The sequence below is a fragment of the Meleagris gallopavo genome, chromosome 1, assembly GCF_905368555.1.
Source record: "Meleagris gallopavo chromosome 1, MGAL_WU_HG_1.1, whole genome shotgun sequence".
NCBI lineage: Eukaryota > Metazoa > Chordata > Aves > Galliformes > Phasianidae > Meleagris > Meleagris gallopavo.
Genome location: NC_139404.1, coordinates 48,647,402 through 48,669,018, shown reverse-complemented (window position 1 = coordinate 48,669,018; position 21,617 = coordinate 48,647,402). Strand labels below are relative to the sequence as shown.

Genomic DNA, 21,617 nt, shown 5'->3' with positions numbered 1-21,617 from the left:
AAGGAGCACCGTCATCAGAACCAAAGAGCTAAGATTTACGTTCATCAAGGTCAATTCTGACAATTATAGGAGGGAAAAAGAACAAGCAGAAATAATTCCTGTGCTAGGCCACAGCCTCTGCCTTGGAAGAAAGCATTCAAGCACCAGCATGCCACCACCTAGCGAACAGCCTTTTAGAAAAAAAATCAAAACCAAACAACAGTAGAACTATCTGTCTCCCTGGAATCTACAACTGTGACATAAAGGTTTTTTGGATTGTTCCTCTCCTTACCTGCAGTTTCTTAAATTTAATTCTGAGAATGAAGACCATCCATTCTTACAAACATTAAGTCTGCGGAGCGCCAACGCAGCTTCCTAATTTTGCCAGCTTCAAAGTAACCAGTACTCCAGTTTCTCATCTCATGAGCAGGAAAACAAAGGGAAGATGAACAAGGAGATAAAGTGGTTTCTTAAAGGTATTTACAGCAAAGTACATGCCACTGTTAGATTTCCAAATCTATAAATGCAAAGAAGTAGCCTGACATAACTGTAAGAAGAGATGTAAAACCAAACTGAAACATAGGAAGAATACAGATATACTGTATCTTACCAAGTAAGGCTAGGAATCCTTAAATATTCTCTGCTGCAGAAAGACTAACCTCAAGGTTCTGCATACCATAAGGCAAAAATACTATCCTCTAATGATTGACTTCAACCATGGTGTCCAATCACCTCCAATATTTGAAAGCAAATATTCTATAGATGATAGGTCCATCCAGCCCTACAGAGACAGCAATTTCTCAGTTCAACGTTACTTTAGCTCTCAAACCAAAAATATCTAATAGAAGAACATCAGTTAGCACCCCTACTATGGTCTAACAATGAGTATTAAGAAGGAACAAGATTGCTTGGCAGGTGGGTCCATCTGCAGAGACATCTAATTTAAAACTCAGAATAAGGAAGACTAAGACATTCTGCATCTGATGCACTCTCATTCATCTAACAAGCTCTTTGTGTTCTCAGAAACAATAACCCCACTGGTGTACACACGAGTGCTTTTTTTGGGGGGTGGGGGGGCTTTGAGGAATACTGCTTAGTACCATCTAGATAATGCTTTCAACATCATTTTTAGTCTAGGGTGAAATCAAGCTTTAAGGAAAGCTCAAAGATCAAGAAAGTCATTTCAGTTTGATGAAAGGTTTTTTTTTAAAAAAAGAAAATACTTTCTCATTTTAAATTCTCCCAGAGCATCTGGTACAACTAGATCTTTGAGAAACCTCACATACATTTAAACTTTCTTTGAGATTGACTACGGGGCTGCTCTCCAAAAGCAGCCATCAGCCACAGATATTTATTCATAAAAGGAACAGAAGAAAATTTAACACAGCAAGAGAAACACTTCAAATTCTTTGCTGATTCTGGAAGGCAAAGAAGAATCAGAGGTGCCTGAAAAAATCTGTAATAAGCTTCCACGGAAGCAAGGTGAGTTGGTGTGAGAAGAACAAACACAGGATGAGTTACTTAGACCACTATCACGGTTTATGGCCTTGGACAAGAAAGCACTACATATACATGAGGTGTTCATGCCAGGCTCTCATAATCCCTTCATACGTTGTAAGAAAATGTGTTTCCTCTTCCCAGACCAAATTACCAAGTGCTTGAGCACCCATTTACCTCCTCTTTCCTGCCAGCGAATACCTCTATGTGGTTTGCATATCTACTTTTTCAGGACACACACACCGATGAACTGCAAGTCAGCTGAAAGAAAAGGAAAATGCACTTGCAAAGCAAAAAAGATGTATGGAAAGAGCATATGCAACAAGCATAGGAAATCAGTTGTCAGAGCCAGGAGGCAGTCCTCAGGGAGCAGGGCAGCAGAGAGTTTAGTTCAACACAGCCTTTCTACTGCCTGAGGAAGGCTTGTGGCAGGTACAGCTCTGATATCCTGACTGCCAACTCCGTGCTGTGCGTAACCCTCTCCAAGATGAGAGGGAGAAGGACACAGCTTCCAGAGAACGCAGCACTATAATTTGCTACAGCAGAATACACAGGTTAAAGAAAAAAAGCAGACAGGAACTTAAATAACAACAACAACAACAAAAACCCAAACAAAAAAAGCCCAAACCCATTCCCTTGTTTGTAATAGAAGTGAAGGAGAAAGATGGATTACTTTTACCAATGAAATGAAGAACTGCCAAGCATTCAGTTATGACATTTGTTACTGTGTTTGCATAAGACAGAACGTAATACGCTACACACAAATGGCCTGTATCTTTAAAGGTTCATGGCCCCTGACAGAACAGTGGTGAGTACTGAAAAGATACATACTGCATCATACGCAAAGAGTAAGCACTATTTGCTACAGCCTTAAATAGGAAGAACTAGAATTTTGAGAAAGTTCTTGCTGCTCAGATTCACCAAGCCAGAACAAGATGGCATCCTTAAGCCATGGCTTAAGGATGATGTAGATTCAAAAGCATTATCTGAACCTAGTCTCAGACCTCACCATGAATGCAAAAGCCATCTTTAAGCTCCTGACAGAAAAAGACAGATCTGGAGCAAAAAGGAGTTTTTGTAAGACTGGAATATAGCAAGTGGATTATGAGAAGTAAAAATACTCGTGGGGGGGGAGGGGGGGGGAGGAGAAGCACAGGCAGAACCTCAGCAAACCACACAAAAAGTTGCAAGTAATGAACAACCACCTCCACAAAGCCAGTGGAGAGAAAAGAGGTAATCAAAAGAGGACACAGACAGGAAACAAGGTGGAACAACTATTAAAGAGCAGCATAGCTGATAGTGACAAATATAGCTGACAGAGAAAGGAAAATGAAGAACTGGATTTGAACTTTAGCTAGGAAGTGATCACAGTAAACACTGATTACAATTGTAGCAGAGCACAATGGAAGCCAAAGTGGAGGAGGACAAGCACACCAGACAATGCACCCAAAGAATTTTGAGATGAAAAAAGGGAAAGGAAATGAAGAAGTAGTTGCAAAAGCAAGAGAGGCCACAGGCATTTTGTACACTTCTTTGAAGAATGTGAAACACTTGTGTCTACAGGTCACTGTAACGGAAAAAACCCTCAGAGCTGAGTCAGTGATTAAAAGAAAAAGGTAAAAGAGAAAGGCCAGCAAGTCCAAGGGAGATAAGGGGATATTACTGTATAATGCCATAAGGCCAAGTGAAAGGGTTAAGAGGAGGAATGCAAAATTCCACTTGCGACAAGGGATGATCCTAACAGTTGAAGAAAGTGACAAAGAGTAGGCCAACGCGTACTCAGAAAATCATCCCATACACTGAAGGAACAACATGTCGAACAACATGCAACAACCACGTAAAAACATTGCTGACAATGGGATACTATTCGTCAAGTCTGATTAGATCTACTGGTACAGCCGTGATGTTTTGTCGGCCACAAACCCTTTGGAAGTACAGAAACACAAAAAGGATCACTGAAGAACAACTCCTCAAGTTCAAGAATTTGAGAAGGTGTCTGCCATTGGGAAAACAAGAATCATAAATGGGAAGAGACACCCTGAGAATGGGAAAAAGGGAAAAATATGCTAGAGAGATCCAAACTGAAATTACTGGTGAACTGCAAGACACATGAAAGGACAGTTACATTACAAGCAGAATCCTGAAAGAAACTTTGCAATTATCAGAGATAAGAAATTCAGCACACAAACACTACTTGGTGAAAAGCAAATGAAATTAACTGACTTTATTTAATGAGAAGCTAGAAACAGGAATGCAGGCCAAATCAAGTTAGGGCAAAGAAGCATGTAATTACTGTCAAAGAACAGAGAGCGAAAAGGCAGAACAAGCCAGGAATCAAACTGGTAGAGGAGAGCTCAGGAGGTGGCAATGAGCTGCATATAAGAACACAAAGAGAAGATAAAAAAAAAAACACCTAGATCTCAACATTGTTTAGGGGAAAAAAAAAAAAAAAAAAGAATCTGAAGGCAGAGGGAAAAAGCAGTCCAGCATTTTGTACACGGTCTGGCCCAAGACAGAAAGCATGAAGCAAGAGGGTAAGCATAAATAAAGGAATGCAGCACACTGATAATGGTAAGGGAAGTCAAATTAGATATGGTTCTGAAGTGTCAGCTTCGGTCTCAGATAATCCATTATGGGTGCCTCCATCCACAACCAGGTGACAGTGAATAAAGCTCTCTTTGTCCCTGCTTTGATTTTATATTTCTCCTTATTCATTGTGTACTTGCACTTTAGAGAATGCCAGTTATCAGTATGATTGTGCTATAATTCGTACAGAACTCATCAACAGTCAAGCCACCCAAGTTCTATTCAATTTACAGACTTCTATGTCATTCTGCTTTATTGACATTAATATGCAGGAACCAAGTAATACATATTACAGTCAAAGAATAAATCATTTGGGTTCGAAGGGACCTCTGCAGATGTGTGATCTAAACTCCTGCCTAAAGCAGGGCCAATTCTGAAGCTACCTTCAATTTTGCAGGTAGAGCGAGTTGTTTTAGGATCTTGGGGTGGCATAAATGTGACTAGACAGCTAATCCACAACTTCTGTTGTTCCTCCTCCCTCCCCCGCCCCCAATCCCATATTTGACCACTCTCACTGTGAATTTTGTTCTGCTCAATATTGAACTGGAATTTCCCTTGCTGCAACTTGTGTCAGCTTTGATTTGTCCTTCCACTGCAGAACTCCAAGAGCAGCCCTGGAGAGCATTAATAGCTAATAGGACAGATAAAGAAAAAAAAGATCGCTGTAGTCACGAGAAAACTTTTGGACAACTGGAACTTTTAGTAGGCAATATGAATCTAGGTTTCTGAGGCTCAAAAATTCTGTCTGATCAGGTAGGTGTGGCAGAAATCTAAAGAAGGCGATCTGAAGGGCATCACTAGAGATTTATTTACAAACGAAAGATGATCGTTTAAGATGAGAGAAGAACAAGAAAAACAACATTTCAAATGGTGTACTTAATGCAAACAAGCAAAAAAAAAAAAAAAAAAAAGCCATAGTAAATTTCAGTACTCACCATCTCTCTTGCAATCTCCACAGCTTCCTGCAGCCCATAGAGCCTGCCACAGACCAGGTAGATCCCATTGGCCCAGAGAATACAACCCTCATGGACCCAAAATTCATTGCTGTCAAGAGGTAGTTCAGGAATTTGTAACTCCAGCTCAGTGCCACCTTCTGAAGTGGGCATAGAGGGCTTTGAGTCCAAAGGAGTCTTTTCACCACCACTGCCACCTTCAGTGGTTGCTTTTTTACAAGAAGCTCCCCTTGAAAGTGACCGAGAGGCTCCACTACAGTCCTCAGAGCGGTGCCGCCTCTTAAAGCGGGGATGAGCAGCTAGGCTTCTTTGTTCCTTCTGTTGTTGCTGTTCCTCCTCCTCCTCTGTATCTGTCTTGGAACCATTAGAAGCACTTTTGTGCCGTACCTTGACTTTGCTCTGCATTTCTGTGGCCCTCTTTGGAGGTGGGTTCTTGGGCAAGGTGGCTGCGTAATCCTGGGGGTAGAAAGGACCAAAGAGGTCACCCATGTTACGATAGCTGGCCCATTTGCCACACAGGCAGCAAACCAGATGCCCCAAGACAGAAGATTCTGTCACTACAGGGCCCTGCAGCATGAAAGTTGAGGTGGGCAGCACTTTGCTCTCCACATTGCTAGGAGGGGGTGTTGAAGACCTCTGTCCTTTCCGACCCCTCACCAATTTGTTCTGCTCCTCTTCCTCTGCATTAATGATTGTGCACACAGCTCCTAGTTCACACTTGTTTACCACGTGAATGTAAGGGAAAAAAGATTTATTCTTGGAGTCAGTTTTATCCACAGCCTGGGTAGCATATTTAAGCTTGATCTCTGGCTCTTGAGGCTCCACAATCAGAGCAGCCCGTCTAGGCTTCCGCTTCCGTGGCTGTGCTGCAGGTTTTCGCCGCTCCCTCCTTTGCCTCTTAGGTTTTGGCTCACCCCCAGCAACCCCTTCAGAAGACTGAGAAGGTACAGGTGGAGGTGGTGGGGGAGGTGGCAGTTGCTGCTGCTGCTGCTGCTGTTGTTGCTTCTTTTGTTTGTTTACGCTCCCAATTGGTCTCCCCTTTTTCTTTCCAGAAGGAAAATATCCCTTTGGAGGGAAGCCATCTGGCTTGGGTGAAATGTTTGTCACCTCTCCATCTTTTTCCTCAGGCTTTGGGTTTGGTTCAGAAGTAAACGCACTGGAGGGAGAAATTGTTTTTGAGTCTGGAAAGGCCAGAGTTCCACTTCCGCTTACGGATCCATCAGACCTCCCCTGACCACCTGACTTCTGAGGAGGTGGTGCTGCGCTGGTTCCTGTCCCTTCTTTATTTACACTGGCAGTTTCAAGGGTATCTTTCTTGGTTTTATCATCCTCATTGCCTTGCCACTCTTCTGAGGATCGTGCAAGAGTAATTTCACTAGCTGTGTCCTGGCTTGCTGACCCCGCTTGATCTGACAACATCTCTCCTTTTCTCTTCTCAGTCTCCAGCCCATGTGCAGACACACTTCCTCCCTCAGGTCCACTCTTAAGGGATAGGATGTCATCAAGAGTGACAGTATCTGCACCAGTTTCAGCACTGTTGGTGGAAACACTTCTCCGAATATTGGGAGATGTAATTTTTTGAACAATTGCTTCCAGTTTTAGTCCTCGCCCCTTTCTTGGGGGCAATATTTTGGTCTTAGTCGGGCTTGTGAGGGAAACAGCAGGACAATTCCTACCATCAGGACTTGGCAGGTCCTTGAAGGAATCTCCCTTTGCAACTGGTTTGCCAACATCTTGGCTTTGAGATGAATGGGCATAAGAGTTGTATGCTTTATCAGCTCCTTCTTTTGCTGACGTCATCATTCGCCCTTTATCTTCACTGCCACTGTTCTTCATATCCTGTGGCTGTCTTTTGGTAGGGATAGGAGAGATGAAAGAACGGACTCTCCTCCTCATAATTAAGGGATTTTGAGGAGACTGGTCTTCGTGGCCAGGGAGCCTGAGCATGGCATTGCTAGGCTTGGGCAAATCCGCAGATTCCTCTCGTCTGTGCCCATCGCTTTCTTGGGGGCAAAATCTTTTTTGGTTGGCTGCTCCCAGAGGGCCACTGCCTTTGGCAGGTGTAGTCTGCCGAGAGAGGTCCCAACCAGATTCATGCGGCTGCAGCTTCTGGTTACTGTGTTTCAGGTCGGTGCACTTGCCCTGTGCACTGTCGCTTCCCATAATGCAGCGCCCAGGATCCTGGCTTCCAGTATCGTGGTAAGAGCTACCCTGAAGGTACATCATTCCATCCTTGTCATTTTTCAAGGGACTCCTTACTCTGTCCAAAAACTGCTGTTGTCTTGGGCTCTTCCTGGCTCCTTCCTGTCTGTGCTGAGCTGCAGCAATCACACCCTGAGCAGCGCTGCTTGCCCAATCTTTGTATTCGTCTTGCTGTTGCTGGTATAGCTGTCTCTTGTAATGATACTGGGAATTTAAACTCTGGTTGGGGTCACCAAAAGGATGAGGCCTAGCATTTGCATGATATGCTGCAGCCAAAGATGAGCCTTCTGAGTTCTGAGGGTAGCCAGAATGCAAGGAACCCCTGTTAACTCTTTCAGATAGCGTCATATGTGGGTTCATGTGATGCAGATCTGCTCCTGGGCCTCTGCTTCTGCCCGGTGACATTTTCAGCTTATCAGCAAGATCCTGAAATTGAGAAGGTGATTTACCCCTGCTGCTTCCAGTTCTGCCAGGTGCTCGTCTCAGCTGTGTTGATCTGCTCTCCTGCTGGGGAATGTAGTCTGGAGCAGAATCGGAGACTGCAGCTCCAGGGCTAGCATTGCCTCGGAAAGACTCATGCTTGATGCCAGCAGAATGACAATGGTCTCCTGTCTTTTTATTATTAAGACTAACTGAGCTCTTTGACTGTTCAAACTCTTCTTCTTTTATTTGCCCACTGTGAGCTTTCATCTTTGTTTCCATGGATACTAAACCACCAGGGAGTATTACTGACTGGCTTAAGCCAGGGGCAAGACGTTCACTCCTTCCACTTCTGCCCTCGGGACCCATGTGCCCCATTGGGTGAGGACCAGGATCTCTGACAAGCTGCCTTAATGGAGATATGTCACAGATCACTGATCTCCTCTCCGAGAGTGCTCCCCCTTCATGAGAAGAAGACTGAGACTCCATCTCAAACTTTCTAGCAATAGGGTAATCAGCTAAATTTATCTGCTTCATGTCAGGGGCTGCGCTGCTAGACTTCCTATCCCAGGGACCCCAGTGAGGACCTTCCAGGAGAGACCCCATACTTTTGTTTAAGAGACCTCTATTCGTCAATTCATTGGCTTGACTAATTAAGATATTGGGCCTCATGGCTCCCTCCAAACTCCCAGCCATCCCAGAATGTTCCTGTGCATTCCTAGAATACCTTCTGTCTGGATGATGGTGGTAACCCTGTAAGACCTCCTGTAGAAGGCTAGGAAACTTCTCATTCCTGCCTTTGCGCTCACTGTGTCCTGGAAAATCCCCTTTTTCTTGACCAGAAGGATACTGTGGAAAGCCACTAATATTTCTCTGTATGCCAGCTGCTATATTATCTTTGTAACTGTACCTTAAACTGCCAGGAGATTTGGAAGGTTCTGTTCTCACAGGAAAATTTGACCCAACAACTGCATGGCTGGGCTGGCTGTTCCCCTCTCCATTATGGTTAGTGTTATCTCCACTTTTGCTCCCCTTAGTACCTCCTTGAGCTTCTGGCTGTGGTCCTGCATGCCCAGCTTCCTTCGCTCCACTAGCACTAACTGGTGTCTGAGTGGCTGTGGAAACATCATCTTGTGCAGGTTTCTCTTGTCCACCTGACTTTTCTACTCTACCTGCCATAGCCTCCCGGGAGACAATCACTCCAACTGCCTTTTCATTCACTTTTGGGGCATTTTCTACTGCCACCACAGCTTCCTTCCTATCAGGGGAGACCACATCTTCCCTAGCTGCAGGGCTGGTGCTGAGTTTTGAAGGCTCACTCTGAGAGCCTTGTGCTGGTGAGGAGTTGGATCTTTCTAAGTTACCCCCCTTGTAGGTAGTGTCTGAGCTTGTGCTCTGGCCACTCAGCTGTCTCACCCTTTCCCCATGATCCTCTGAACTACTGGAACAGCCACCATCGAGGGACTCTGCCAGGGGGGACTTGAGCTGCTCCTCTGCCTGGGAAGAGCCTTCTGAGTTTGTGCAGCTGTCAGCCTTCTTTGAAGAGGATGACCTTTTGGAACTTTTTTTCTGAGGTGCCAAGGCATCTGAAAGCAACATGTGCTGGACTGTGTTGGGCAGATTGGCCACTTGAGAACTTAGGGCACTCAGGCTACTCAGCCCTGGATCTGTGAGCCTTTTTTCCTGCAGTCCTTCCAACCCAAACCCCTTGAATCCCCCTGCATGAGCATTGGGACTTGGCATCATAGATGGTGTAGGACTAAGCTGAGGCATCATCTGCAGGATTCGGTTTCTAGAACCCATGGACATGTTGCCTTGCCCACACTGGAGATTTTCTCCACCTGGCATGAGAGGAGAAGGGGTGGAGCTGCAGCTTGGAGACTGAACCACAGATGCAGCAGGAGATGGATTAGAGATTGGACTGAAGTTTTGGTGAAACTGCATCGGTGACCTTACAGGAACTTCAGTCTGGCTGTACTGTCCCACTTGACTTTGAAGAGAGAGCTTGGAGGCAGCATTTGAATACTGCATTACATGCTGAGGTGGGTGCTGCTGCTGCTGCCCCTGCTGCCCACTTTGGGGCAGCTTAGACTGCTCAAAGCTTTTCATCGGTTGAGTCTGAAAGCTGTAGTTTGACTGGGACCCATATGCCTGCGCATTGGAACCCACGGCATGGCCTTCATACTGTGACCCAGAATTCACGCTGTAGCTTCCATCATAATTCTGTCCTGACTGGCCAAAACGCTGTGGGGAGGGGAAAGAGGAGGACGAGGACGACGAAGGTGGCTGATAGTGTTGGCTGTACTGACCCACTCGTAACTGGTACCCAGAAGCAGAGGAAGGCAGGGTGGATGGACGCTGCATTGGCTGCAAGTGCGAGGTGCTAGAAGCAGACTGGCTGGAAGCCTGGGGTAAAGGCTGATGAGACTGATAGATCTGCTGTCTCAGCTGTTGTACCTGCTGCTGCTGGCTAGAAGCCTGCTGCTGATACTGAGCACTCCCTGGAGAGAAAGGACCAGTATAATCCTGCTGATAGTGGGATACGCCCCCAAGGGTCGAATGCTGTGTTTGAAATTGGCCCACGTGTCCCTCACTCCCATACTGACTCCCAAAGCTACTCCCTTGAGGGGGCCCATAGCTCTGTACCGGTCCAGAAGGCCTGCGCTGAGGCGGCTGCTGCCCTCCTGACGCCACTGGATCTTTGTTGGTAGCCATATAGTAAAACTCTCCTGCTTCTTTTCTGAAACCTTGGTAGCTCTGATGGCCAGAGCTCTCACCAGGCATCGCTGTAGAGGCTCCTGCTGCTCCGCGACGTCCACTGCCAGTACCTCCTCCGAAGCTCTGGAACATCTGGGCCTGCTGGCGCGGGCTGAACTCCTCCAGTCGGGACGATCCGTGCACTTCCTGCGGGTAGCTCTGCTGGTTTCCGTGGTAACTACTTTGCTCCCGAAAGGACTGCATGCTGTTCAGCAGCAGAGCAACAGCTCGAAAGCCCTCCTAAAGGGGGGACAAGAAGAAAGAAAGAGGTATAGCATCTGCATGTCCCGTTCACATAAATAGCATTGCTCAATTCCACTGTTTTAACAGCAATTGAAATCAAGTACACTAATTTCTATCTCTCTGCTTGCACCCTTCCAGTCATTCTCGGTAGCAAAAGGAGTCACTGCTTTCCAAGAAAAACCAAGTCCGTAGCCTACTACCAGCTGGAACATATTTTCAGCCCTAGTATTTTCTGCAGTCAGTCACTAACTGGGTCTATTTATGTGGAAAACAAGCTTCCAGCAGCATTTTGTTAAGCAGAGGAGAGTGATCCTATTCCTTCAACTATTTTGCTACCACAAGATCTAAAAAAAGGTTTAACTGTATGAACCACACAACAGACTCAAATCACCTTTGGATCTACACTGTAGGAACAACGTCCAAAAGACCACCTTTCACCGTGAATACAACTAGAATACAGTCAACATACAACCAAACAAAGCTCCAACAAGATATTCCAGTGAAAAGGCAAATATGAATCTGTGAAAAATCAGGCACCAGCATGCTTAAAGATATCTGCTTCATACTGCGTTCCTAACTGCTCCAATGACACCTGAAAGGCAAAAAGCAACACAAGAAGGTAACAAACGGTACTTTTTCCTCCAGCACCTGCTTTGTTCAGCAAGCTGAAGAGTCAGAACCATTCCACTCTTTTGAACAAAGGGGTCTACACTTCATCCTCTAGACTTTTACATTACCTTGATTGAAATTTAACTGAGAGTACTTGTCAAAAAAGCCAGAACATATTTTTCGGAATATCATGTGTGCTACCCACATCTACATAATCAACTCCAAAGCAAAAGAACTTCAGGAAGGGCCTCCTACATGCTTCCATTTGCTATCCAGTATGAGGAATCATGATTCTTCCTCAAGGACTGGACAGCAGCTGCAATATTGTACAGGGATCTTGAGTAGGACCTCAAAAACTTGAGGCACCACTATAGTCATTAAAAAAGTGAAGTAATAACAATGTGTATACACTGCTCGCTGAATGTTGGTTTGTTCTGTTGTGTTGTTTTGTTTTTTTTTTTAATTATGCAAGAAAAAAAAAGAGTACAATTAAAAAACACAAAGATGAAAAAAGCACATTGTTTCTGGAAGACCATACAGCTTTCCCTTCCAGCAAACAAACTAGTGAAAACTACGTGATGAGAATGCTTTCTTCAAATGTTAAGACACGGTTCACGATCTTCCAAGAAACAGAACTCTTTAACTCCTCAAATGTGAGACTTCCTGGAACATTTGCCTTCATTATGTCTTGTCATATTGTCAGGTTACATACTTGTCACAACCAATTGAACCCACTCAGAATTCAAGCCTTTAAGTTTCAGTCAAGTACAAGATCACCAAAGAGTCCCAAGAAAAGAGACATACAAAGACGACAACGTAGACTTTGCGTGACATCACACACTTTTCCCACGTGCCTCTCATCCTTCTGAGTCTTCCAGAAAGACAGCCTGGTTTTATTTGGGTTACTATTCTTCTCTACAATCCCTTTCAGCTAACTCAGGAAGGCAGAAGACCCACTAACCCAAAAAAGTTTCTTTTTTTTAGTTGGTTTTTGTTTTGATCTTGCAGTTTATCTTGAGAAATAAAATTTTTTGGTCAGATTAACTTAGTCCATGCCCTACGTAAATAAGTAAATGCTCTTTTTTCAGGTCTCCTTCAGCACAACATATCATTTTGATATCTCACAAGCAGCTTGAATAACACATCCAAGCAGGATAACAGCAAAGGAAAAAAAAAAAAAAAAAAAAGCATTTCATGAATAATAGGAGTTAAAAAAAAAAATAGGCAGCCTCACTCCATTACATCATCGATGACTTAATACCTATAGCATACTTCCTGTCATTAATTTACTAAAAATACAGGACTATTACAATTATTATTGTAATAACGTTTCTTTAAGGTAACAGCGCTATTAAGTGCACAGATCTAAGTGCTGACTTCTCAGCAAAACCACCAAGGAGAATTTCACAGACAAGCTCTGTTATTAGAACACATCCAGAGAGATGAGGAAGCCTCCAAAGCCCACATGAATCCACACGAAAAGAAAAAGATAAATATTTATTTGATTAAAATTTTACCAGAAGGACTTAAAGCAACCAGTTTAGAACCACAGAATCACGAAGGTTGGAAAAGACCACTACGATCATCTGGTCCAACCATCAGCCCATCCCCACCATGCCCACTGACCACGTCCCTCAGTGCCACATCCACACGGTTCTGGAACACCTCCAGGGATGGTGACTCCACCACCTCCCTGGGCAGCCTGTGCCACTGCAGCACCGCTCTTGCTAAGAAGTTCTTCTCAAAATCCAACCTGAACGTCCCTTGGCACAACCTAAGGCCATCACCTCTCATCCTAACACTGTTACCTGGGAGCAGTGGCCAACTCCCATCTCACCACAACCTCCTTTCAGGTCATTGTAGAAGCAACCAGGTCTCCCTGACTGAACAACCCCAATGCCCTCAGCCGCTTCCCACAAGACTTGTGCTAAAGGCCTTCTGCAGCTCCACCTCCCTTTTCTAGACACACTCCAGGGCTTCCAAGTCCTTCCTTCGTAAGAGAACCAAAACTGAAGGCTGTGCTTGAGGTGTGGCCTCTGCCAGTACATTATCTCTGAAATGCAGGGACTCAAAAGAGTGGCACACCAGTTGCTGAGCAGAGACTATAAGAGACATAAAGCGGTCCGGAATTGTGGCAGACTGCTGTAATTCTCTCCTCGGCACAAGGGGCAAAAAAGTGTTCCACTAATGGCCACAAATTACATACGTTTCCAGCATTTACCAACACACACAAAAAAACATCTAAAGCCACCTCTTGTCATTCATAGGGAAGGGAAGATCTGGGTACAGCTTTCACTACACCAGTGCCCCAACTATGGTGAGTGAAAGGGCACCCAGCTCTGCCACTGCAGTTTTGTGATTCCTCTCAAGCATTCGTGGCCTGTAGCTTTATATCCATCTGAGTACATCCATTTAGAGATTGCAAATGACATTCCCTAGACTGAATTGTTTCACTCTGCTTCAATGTTCTTCTTTCTTCCCAAATGCCCCAGTAACCATCATCTATCTTCAACCTGGGTAGGAACAAGGAAGCGTACTACAAGCTCTCATGGGTGACAAGAAACAGCCTCGGTTTTGAGATCACTGCCCATTACTCAGAGAGAAGCAGCAGGTCTTCTTAGCTGTTTCATGATTATTTGTGCAACATCTAAACTTATCAGGTAGGTTTTCAACCTACGTTCTCCATGTGAAATTATTTCTAAGTACATCTTAAGTACATCTACAATGCAGACTTTGTTTCTTGTTTAATTATCTGAAACACCTCTGTAGAACAACTTTGTTAATGTGGGAGTTCCCTAAAATACAAAGCTACTGTATTTGGATCCCGCTGTCAGCAGGATTACCAAATGGTAGCCAGCAGCATGTAAATCTCTTTAAACAGCTCCTGCATGTAAATGCAACTGTCCAACCACAGCTGATTAAAAGGGTTCATCAGTCCTCCCACACGAAGATTACTGTGGGAAATGATTTTCTGCAACATACTGTGCTAGGTTTTTAAAATCCATATAAATCTCTGAACTTTTTTGTCCCAATTATCAAAGACAAATATAGATTTTCTCATGTAGTGCCAATGCCAGTGTAGTTGTGCAGCACTACAGCCAGCCAGCTCAACACAAGTGAGCTGAATGGCAAAATACTGCGGGGATATGCTTAATCCTTACAATAAGCCAATGAAAGAGCAAACCAAATCAGCACCACTTCATTCTGTAGGAGGTGAAATCTTTCTGCTTTGTTAAATTTTCTTCAGATTTGAGTTGACTACTGCGACCCATCTGTGCAGAGAAGTCTCAAGGCAGCAATCAAACGCAATGCATTTCTGGTGATCTGCCCAAGACCTCTCACTTCCTAGAACACTGATCAGCAAAGAAAATGTCATCACAGACAGGTGACAAACACGAAGAAGGCATATTCCATTGTCCAAATATGTACACAAATGCTGTTTCTGTAATTATTATTCTTTCACATTGGCCATCCAGGCTTCTGATTAGAACAGTTATTTACTAAACGTTGTGCAAGAGAGATACGTACGCATCTCCATAACCATTTCTAGTCCCCTGCCCTGCACAAAAGCCAGCATTTTTCTCTTTCCTCTCTCCATCACAAAGTTGCAGAGCACACACAACTCCTAATCTCCATCATTCCAAAACTTCAGCATAACTCCATAATTTGTCCCTAAAAAACCCTAAGATCAGAATTAAGTCCAAAATAAAGTCAAAAAAATATATATTTCCATGAAGTGAGTATCATTTCCACAGTCAAGGCAAAGTTACCAAGCCTCACTTCTGGAGGTGGTCAGCTGCAACCTTGCACACCTGAGCAGTGGCAGGGAACAAACTGATCTCGTTCCAGTCTAGGGAAGAATATCACCTCATATGCTGCTTTTAAGAAGAAAAAGCAGTTTTAGTTTTTTGCCTTAGGTGTAATATGCAAGTAAACCAGACAGTTAGCACTGCAAGAGGTCACCATCTTGTCCAAGCAGTAACATTCACAGTTCACCACTACTGTATGCCTGAAATACACGGCAGGTTTACTTTGTACCTTTCTATACAGCTGTTTCAGATCCTGTTCCAGCCAGAAGTTACTTCCACATACAAGGAATAAACCGAATGATCTAAGACACAAGAAACTCGTATATTGTCTCATTCAACTCCATTCTTCCAGAGAAAGCAGCAGTCACACCTGGCTCTCACCAAGACATTATTTATTCTATCAAATAAACTTCATCACATCACTGAAAGTTTGAACAGTGCACAATTAATTTTTACAGAGAGTGCCACAACATAGTGAAGCAGATACTTCATTTGCTCCAAGTCATCTCAGCAATTCTGTAACAATGGAAGTTTAAAACATTTAATTAATCGAAACAATTTTACATGCCTTAAACACACACATATGTAATTATTATGTATGCTTAAGTTCCTACTACTAATGTATATATGTTAATAATGTCTTGCAAAGCAGTGCTAATACTGGAATAGACCTAAGAACTGAATTTTGCCCTTCCTGCCAATGAAAACCTCAGAGGGCTCCTCAACCAAGGTAAGATTTGGATAAATCAATTCCAACTCACATCCATCAGCTCACAGAGACACTATGCCTTCTTTACAAAAATGTCTGTACAGCTTTTCTTTTCTTTTTTTTTTTTTTTTCCTTAAACAGAAAGTCAGTAGATATGCTTTAAATCCAAACAACATAGAAAATGTTTCTTACAGGTTGAGTGAAGAACAGCTGAGCATGACAGAAGGAACACAGTGAGTTCTGTCAGTCTTAAGAGGGGAATGCTCTGGGATTATTGAGCTAGATAAGATATAGATTCAGTTCTTATTTCATGCTTTTCCCGAGTGGCCACACACACAAAAAACTGTGCTAAGTCTGAGTCATCGCATCTTCTAGTCTCATAGGGAAGGACAGACACACAGGAACCTGGAGTATTCAACTGCTATAATAAAAGACACTGTATAAACAAACAAACAACATAAATTAGCTCTTTGCGTGTGGCTATTATTTGATCGTGGACTTTCTTTCTTAATTTTTTAACATCTGTATTTTGGTAGCACCAAGTTTAAACATCTAAACAGATTTGTTTTGCATCTGCAAGTTTTCCTTACTCCTTCATTACGTGACCAGAAGCAAAATGCCATCTCCTGTTTAGCTCTGCACTTTGATGGAAGCATACTGTTACATTTATATTCCTAAACATGATGAAAGCAGCAGCTTGACAAGAGCAAAACTTTGTTGTAAGGTGGTAGTTAAGTTGGGATGCTGTGAAAACATGTATCTTGAGGAATGTAACTAATGATCAAGGTTTAAGGGAATTTCATCTGGTTTTAGGTATCTAAATTTGCTATTACGTTACTGTAGGAATAGAAGATGTTCTGAGCAGGTTTGCTGGCAATGCTGACTCCATTGAGGGTGGAAAGGCCTTGCAGAGAGATCTTAAGAGAGCGAAGCAATCACCAAACAGATGAAATTTAACAAGAGCAACTGCTAGATTCTGCACCTGGTTATGCACCCTGGGGGATGAGGCTGGATAGGAGCCTCCAAGCTGAAAGCGATCTGGGGGTCTTGGTCAACAGCAAGTCAAACGTGTCAGCAGTGAGTTCAGGCAGCCAGGAAGACCAACTGTATCTCAGTGTGAGCATCAGGCTCAGCACTGCTGATCAGGTGAGGGAACAAACTGTCCCACTCTATACTGTGCTGCAGCGGCCTCTCCACAAGTACTGTGTGCAGTTTGGGGCACCTCAGTGCAAAAAGGGCATAAAACTGTTAGGGAGTGCCCAAAGGAGAACTACAAAGATGGGGAATAGTCTGGAGGGCAAGAAAAGCGATTGAGGGGCTGTGGTTTGCTCAGCGCAGAGGAGCTGAGGGGAGGCCTGATGGCGGCTGCAGCTCCTCACAGGGAGCGGAGGGGCAGCGCTGAGCTCTGTCTGTGTGACAGCGACAGGGCCCAAGGGAACGGCATGGAGCTGTGTCAGGGAAGAGGCAGCTGGGGGTCAGGGACAGGGTCTGCACCACAGGGCGGTGGACTTGGAGCGAGCTGCCCTGAGCCGCCAGAGCTCAAGGAGCATCTGGACAATGCCATTAGACATAGGATTTGATTTTTGGGTGGTGCTATGTGGAGCCAGGAGTTGGACTCAATGGCCCTTATCCAGCTTGGGATATGCTATGGTTATTGGTTTTCTGTTCCAACTGACAGTACAGATGCACTTTAAACAGTCCACCAAGCGACTGCAGAAAGTCATCCAGCTTATCTTTTAACAGCCACCAGTAACAGTAAGAACCTATTCAAGATCGATTGTGTTTTATGCCAAACATCACTACAACTTCAGCTTGTCATGTACGGTCAGCCCTCTCCGCACCAGATGAGGAGGGCCAGCCTCCCACGCGGCTGTCAGTCAGGACACAAGCCGCACCGCAGAGCTGTGACCGGTGAGAAACGCTTCTGCAAGGGGAAAAAGCCCTTTCCGAACTAACAGATCCAATCCACTGAATCGTCACACAAACATCCGTACCAGCAAAACGGACGCAGCAGGAACTGCTTAAGTGCCGTGGCTACTGAAGAGCACTTGAAATCAGAAGTTCATATTTAAAAGGCTCTTCATTCTTACACAACAGTCAAACAACCTCAGCCACCGTTCAAAATGAAAATGACACTGAAGACTCCGTTTCTTTTTGCCAAGCCTCGCACCGGCTGATCACACAATCCTTATCCAAAGCACTAGCTGCCCCGAATGTTTGGGCAATTCATTATTGACCTCGTATTGAAAATTCACCTCCATCCACGACTCCAACGTCTCCACAGTGGAACATCATACCAGCTTCTGTAATACAGCAAAAACAGAGCAAGCATTTCAAGGACAGCTCTCGATCTGCTCTTCACTCCTCACACACAAGAGAGAGGACATTTAGTAAAGGTATGACAACTCCCACCTCACCACCATCTTTCAGTTAAAAAAATTGGCAGAGAAAAGGAGGAGTCAATTATTAATTGCAAGAGGGAAGAAGGAAGGACTGAATAGGGTTGCCCAGCAGAACTATTATTCATCCAAGCTCCCACTTTCATTGCAGAGATGAAACTACTATCACAAGTACTCAAAACAACAGCAGGTTAAAAAGTAAAATAAAATAGTAAAAACCAGCAAAAAATCCCACTTGCACATTAACTTCTGTAAATTGTTCACACCAAATAGTAGCCTCTGCCTTTAAGGTCTTAAATGCATTCTCTCTCCAAATTATGGCAAGTTGCTAAGATGGATGCTTAGGTCATACATTAAATATTAACACAGCAAGATATGCTGTATTTTTTTCCCCTCCTATTCAAAGTATCTACACAATCAAACCTTTTTATTCTGATTTACAATGCCTGCTGCAACGAGCCTGTAACTAAGACTCCTGGGAACTCTAAGGCAAATGAAGGAAATTAACACAAAATCTCTATCAGTTACGTGCAGGTTTATCACAATGCAAGTTACACACAGTATACAAGAATTAAATCCACAAATGAGGATAAATCCATTGTTGAGGATCACACAATCTAGTTACATTACACGCAAAAACATCAACATCAGGTAGAGATAACCTCAGACTACTAAAATCAGTCGCCATCCAATTCCATTAAGGCTGTACTCAAATTATTTCTTCCATGCTTTTTACCAACAATCTTTACTCCTTGAAGATAACACAAGAAATTTAGCTATGCATTGGAACTCTCAAGTTTCACTAGCCTATTAGACTTCCTCCCAGATTGGTACTTTATCCTTGCCCTGAAACAAAAAGATGCAAGAGTAATTTGCCTATGCAAGGTTTGCAAATACTTTCAATACTTTCAATACTTTTTTGACTTTCACAATGAAAAACAACCAAGTTGTCTTCCCGTCTCCTTCAGCCTACCTCCTTTAAACAACACTTGGCTCATTCCTCCAACCCCTTGGGTTCCACAGTATCTCCCTCATGCTGAAGCCAAAAGTTGAAGCAGATCTATTAGTACAGTGTTATCTCCTAAAAAAGCAACTAACAGGCAGAAATTTAGATTGCACCCCCTATTACAGGGAGACAGGTGAAACAGTTCATACTAGTACTTCAAATATTCAACAAAAAGATGACTTCAGTGTCCACACTACTTGCAGGATTTCCAGCTGTCTCCTGCCTTTCCAGCCTCATAATTCTCACTCCTATCCCTTCATTGAAGGTTTTCTTTGCAAAAAGAACCGATTTTGTGCATCATTTCATCATGCACCCTCACTACACTTCTGCAGGGATATCCACCAGGCAGGTGACCAAAAGGAAGCAGAGCTTCATAGTGTGCTGGAAGAAACAGGAATTAAAACAAATCCAAACCTAAGAATTCCACCACTAATCCTTAGCCTAAAGCACTTAACTTGGTTTGCTCTCACCAGCTTCCCACAGAGTGAATGAAAGTCTTCCAGAAGACCTCTTTCCATGTCTATTTTACAAGCATAAGGTGATTAAACTAATACCCTTCAGTCAAATGTCTGAAATTATATGGTATGAACTGAGGCCACAGTAATCAAGAAACAGGATACTGCATCCTGCTTCTTCAAATTGCAGATTATTAACCCCATATTCCTAAGCTCTGCTGCCCTAGCCAAAGGCACAGTGAATGACAACAGCAGCCAGACAACTCCACACACAAAAAAATTAATTCTAATGAGCGTAAGCAGTTCACAGAAGCAAAGAAGCTACAAATGCAGATCATCCCACAGAACAGGTCGAAAGCTCTCTCCTCCCCCAGCAGATTTCAGTATCACCACAGTGGAAGTGTGGGACTGCTTCTAAAACTGTTGACAGAAATATAATGTTGAAAAGCTGATGCAGAAAGCTTCCACTGCAAGTATGCTGTCTCACACTGTACAGCATACATCCTGAAGAAATTGAATGAACTATTAAGAAGTTAACGGTTGAAAGTGAAGATTCTCAAGAAGAATTCAGCACTGGAGAGGAATGAACCCTTAAATGCAATAAGAGGAGGATAACAAAGATGGTGCACTCCGAACATAATGTTTTGTAAAAGCTTAATTAAGATGGCAAAGTAAGAGAGCGAGCAGTAGATGGCCCAGCACTCTGAGAATCAGCCCCATCGCTCTGTGAAACTTGAGTTCCTGAAGTCAGTCATCCTGTATGTCGGGAAGAACAATGGGGAAAAACACCTGAACAACAACAAGACCAACAGAAAACTCTTTCTCCATCCTGCCTCCCCTCAAGAGGAGGCTTAATATAGAAGGACAATTAACAAGTCATACACAATGGATTACATATAATCACTCCAGAATGTTTATGCATTTGCAGAGGTCTCGCTAATTAACAGAAGGATCTTACTCCTTAGCTTCTTTCAGACTGGCAATGTACACAAGGATCTGGTCAAAAAAATTCTCAAGAGTAACATAGCCTAACAAAATCTTTATCCACGGAACTACAGTGTTCATAAGCAAGGAAGTTTGTTTTTTAATTCCTGCTGTCTGCCTTCAGGAACTTCCTGACCCCACTTCACGCTGAGCTGAGGGATGTGCTTTTGCTGGGAGCTTGATGTAGATTCACTGAAGTCAGTGCTTCTTTTTCTATCAACTCCAACAGGTTTTTGATTAGCCTGCAGGATATGCATGTAGTTAACCCTCTTAACTTCCCCTCACCTCTTTCAGTAGTGGGAATGAGCAACCAACCCTTCAAAAACTCCACTAAGTATGCCCGAGACATTGGTTTTCCACAGATTCCACCATTCAAGCATATAGAAAATTTTGTTTCTGCAAGGCAAAAATTCATGACAAGTCAAATTTGTTTATCTTAACTGCACGATACTAGCACCATGGGGGGGGGGGGGGGAGAAAAAAAAAAACACCACCAAAAACCCGTATTCAAACGAGCAATTCTCAAGAAGGAAACAAGTTTTGTCCCTGATGACTGAAATGCAGGAAGCAGAGCCACCCTAAGATGCTGAACATGGAAGAGCATGCCACAGGCACAGGGAAAAGATCAGGAAGTAAGACTCATCACCCAGCTCCCTGTGCCGCAGCAAACATGGTGTTGACTCCAATCAGAATGGCAGATGCTGAAAGTTGTACTGTGGGATCTCCCTGGCTCATCCCCAAAGCCAATGCTCTGCCACAGCTGTGCCCCATCAACCTGTAACTCAGCATCAGTCGAGCTCTCTTTATGCACTTCCACAGTAAACGAGACAGAAAAGCAAAGAATGTTCCTCCATTAAAATGCAACGATTTTGAGGGGAGGGGTAAGGATGGCACAGCTCATTTTTCCACACGGAACAACAGTGTCACTTCAGAGCAAGTCTCAGTGACACTCCCAGAACCCACGTTCTTCAGCAGTACGAAGAGAAGCTGCTGCTTGCTCGCTGTCACC

The 21,617-nt window shown here is 43.8% G+C and overlaps 1 protein-coding gene across 7 annotated transcripts in view; it reads right to left on the bottom strand.

The window, feature by feature from the left end:
- TCF20 (transcription factor 20) overlaps positions 1-21,617 on the bottom strand; it is a 116,709-nt gene that overhangs the window by 33,696 nt on the left and 61,396 nt on the right. For all 7 annotated transcript variants that reach the window (XM_085225119.1, XM_085225145.1, XM_085225132.1 and 4 more), the window contains one exon: positions 4,998-10,634. In XM_085225119.1, the coding sequence (XP_085081245.1) occupies positions 4,998-10,598 (5,601 nt within the window). In that variant the 5' untranslated portion in view covers positions 10,599-10,634. Of the gene's footprint in view, positions 1-4,997; positions 10,635-21,617 lie in introns of those variants that run through there.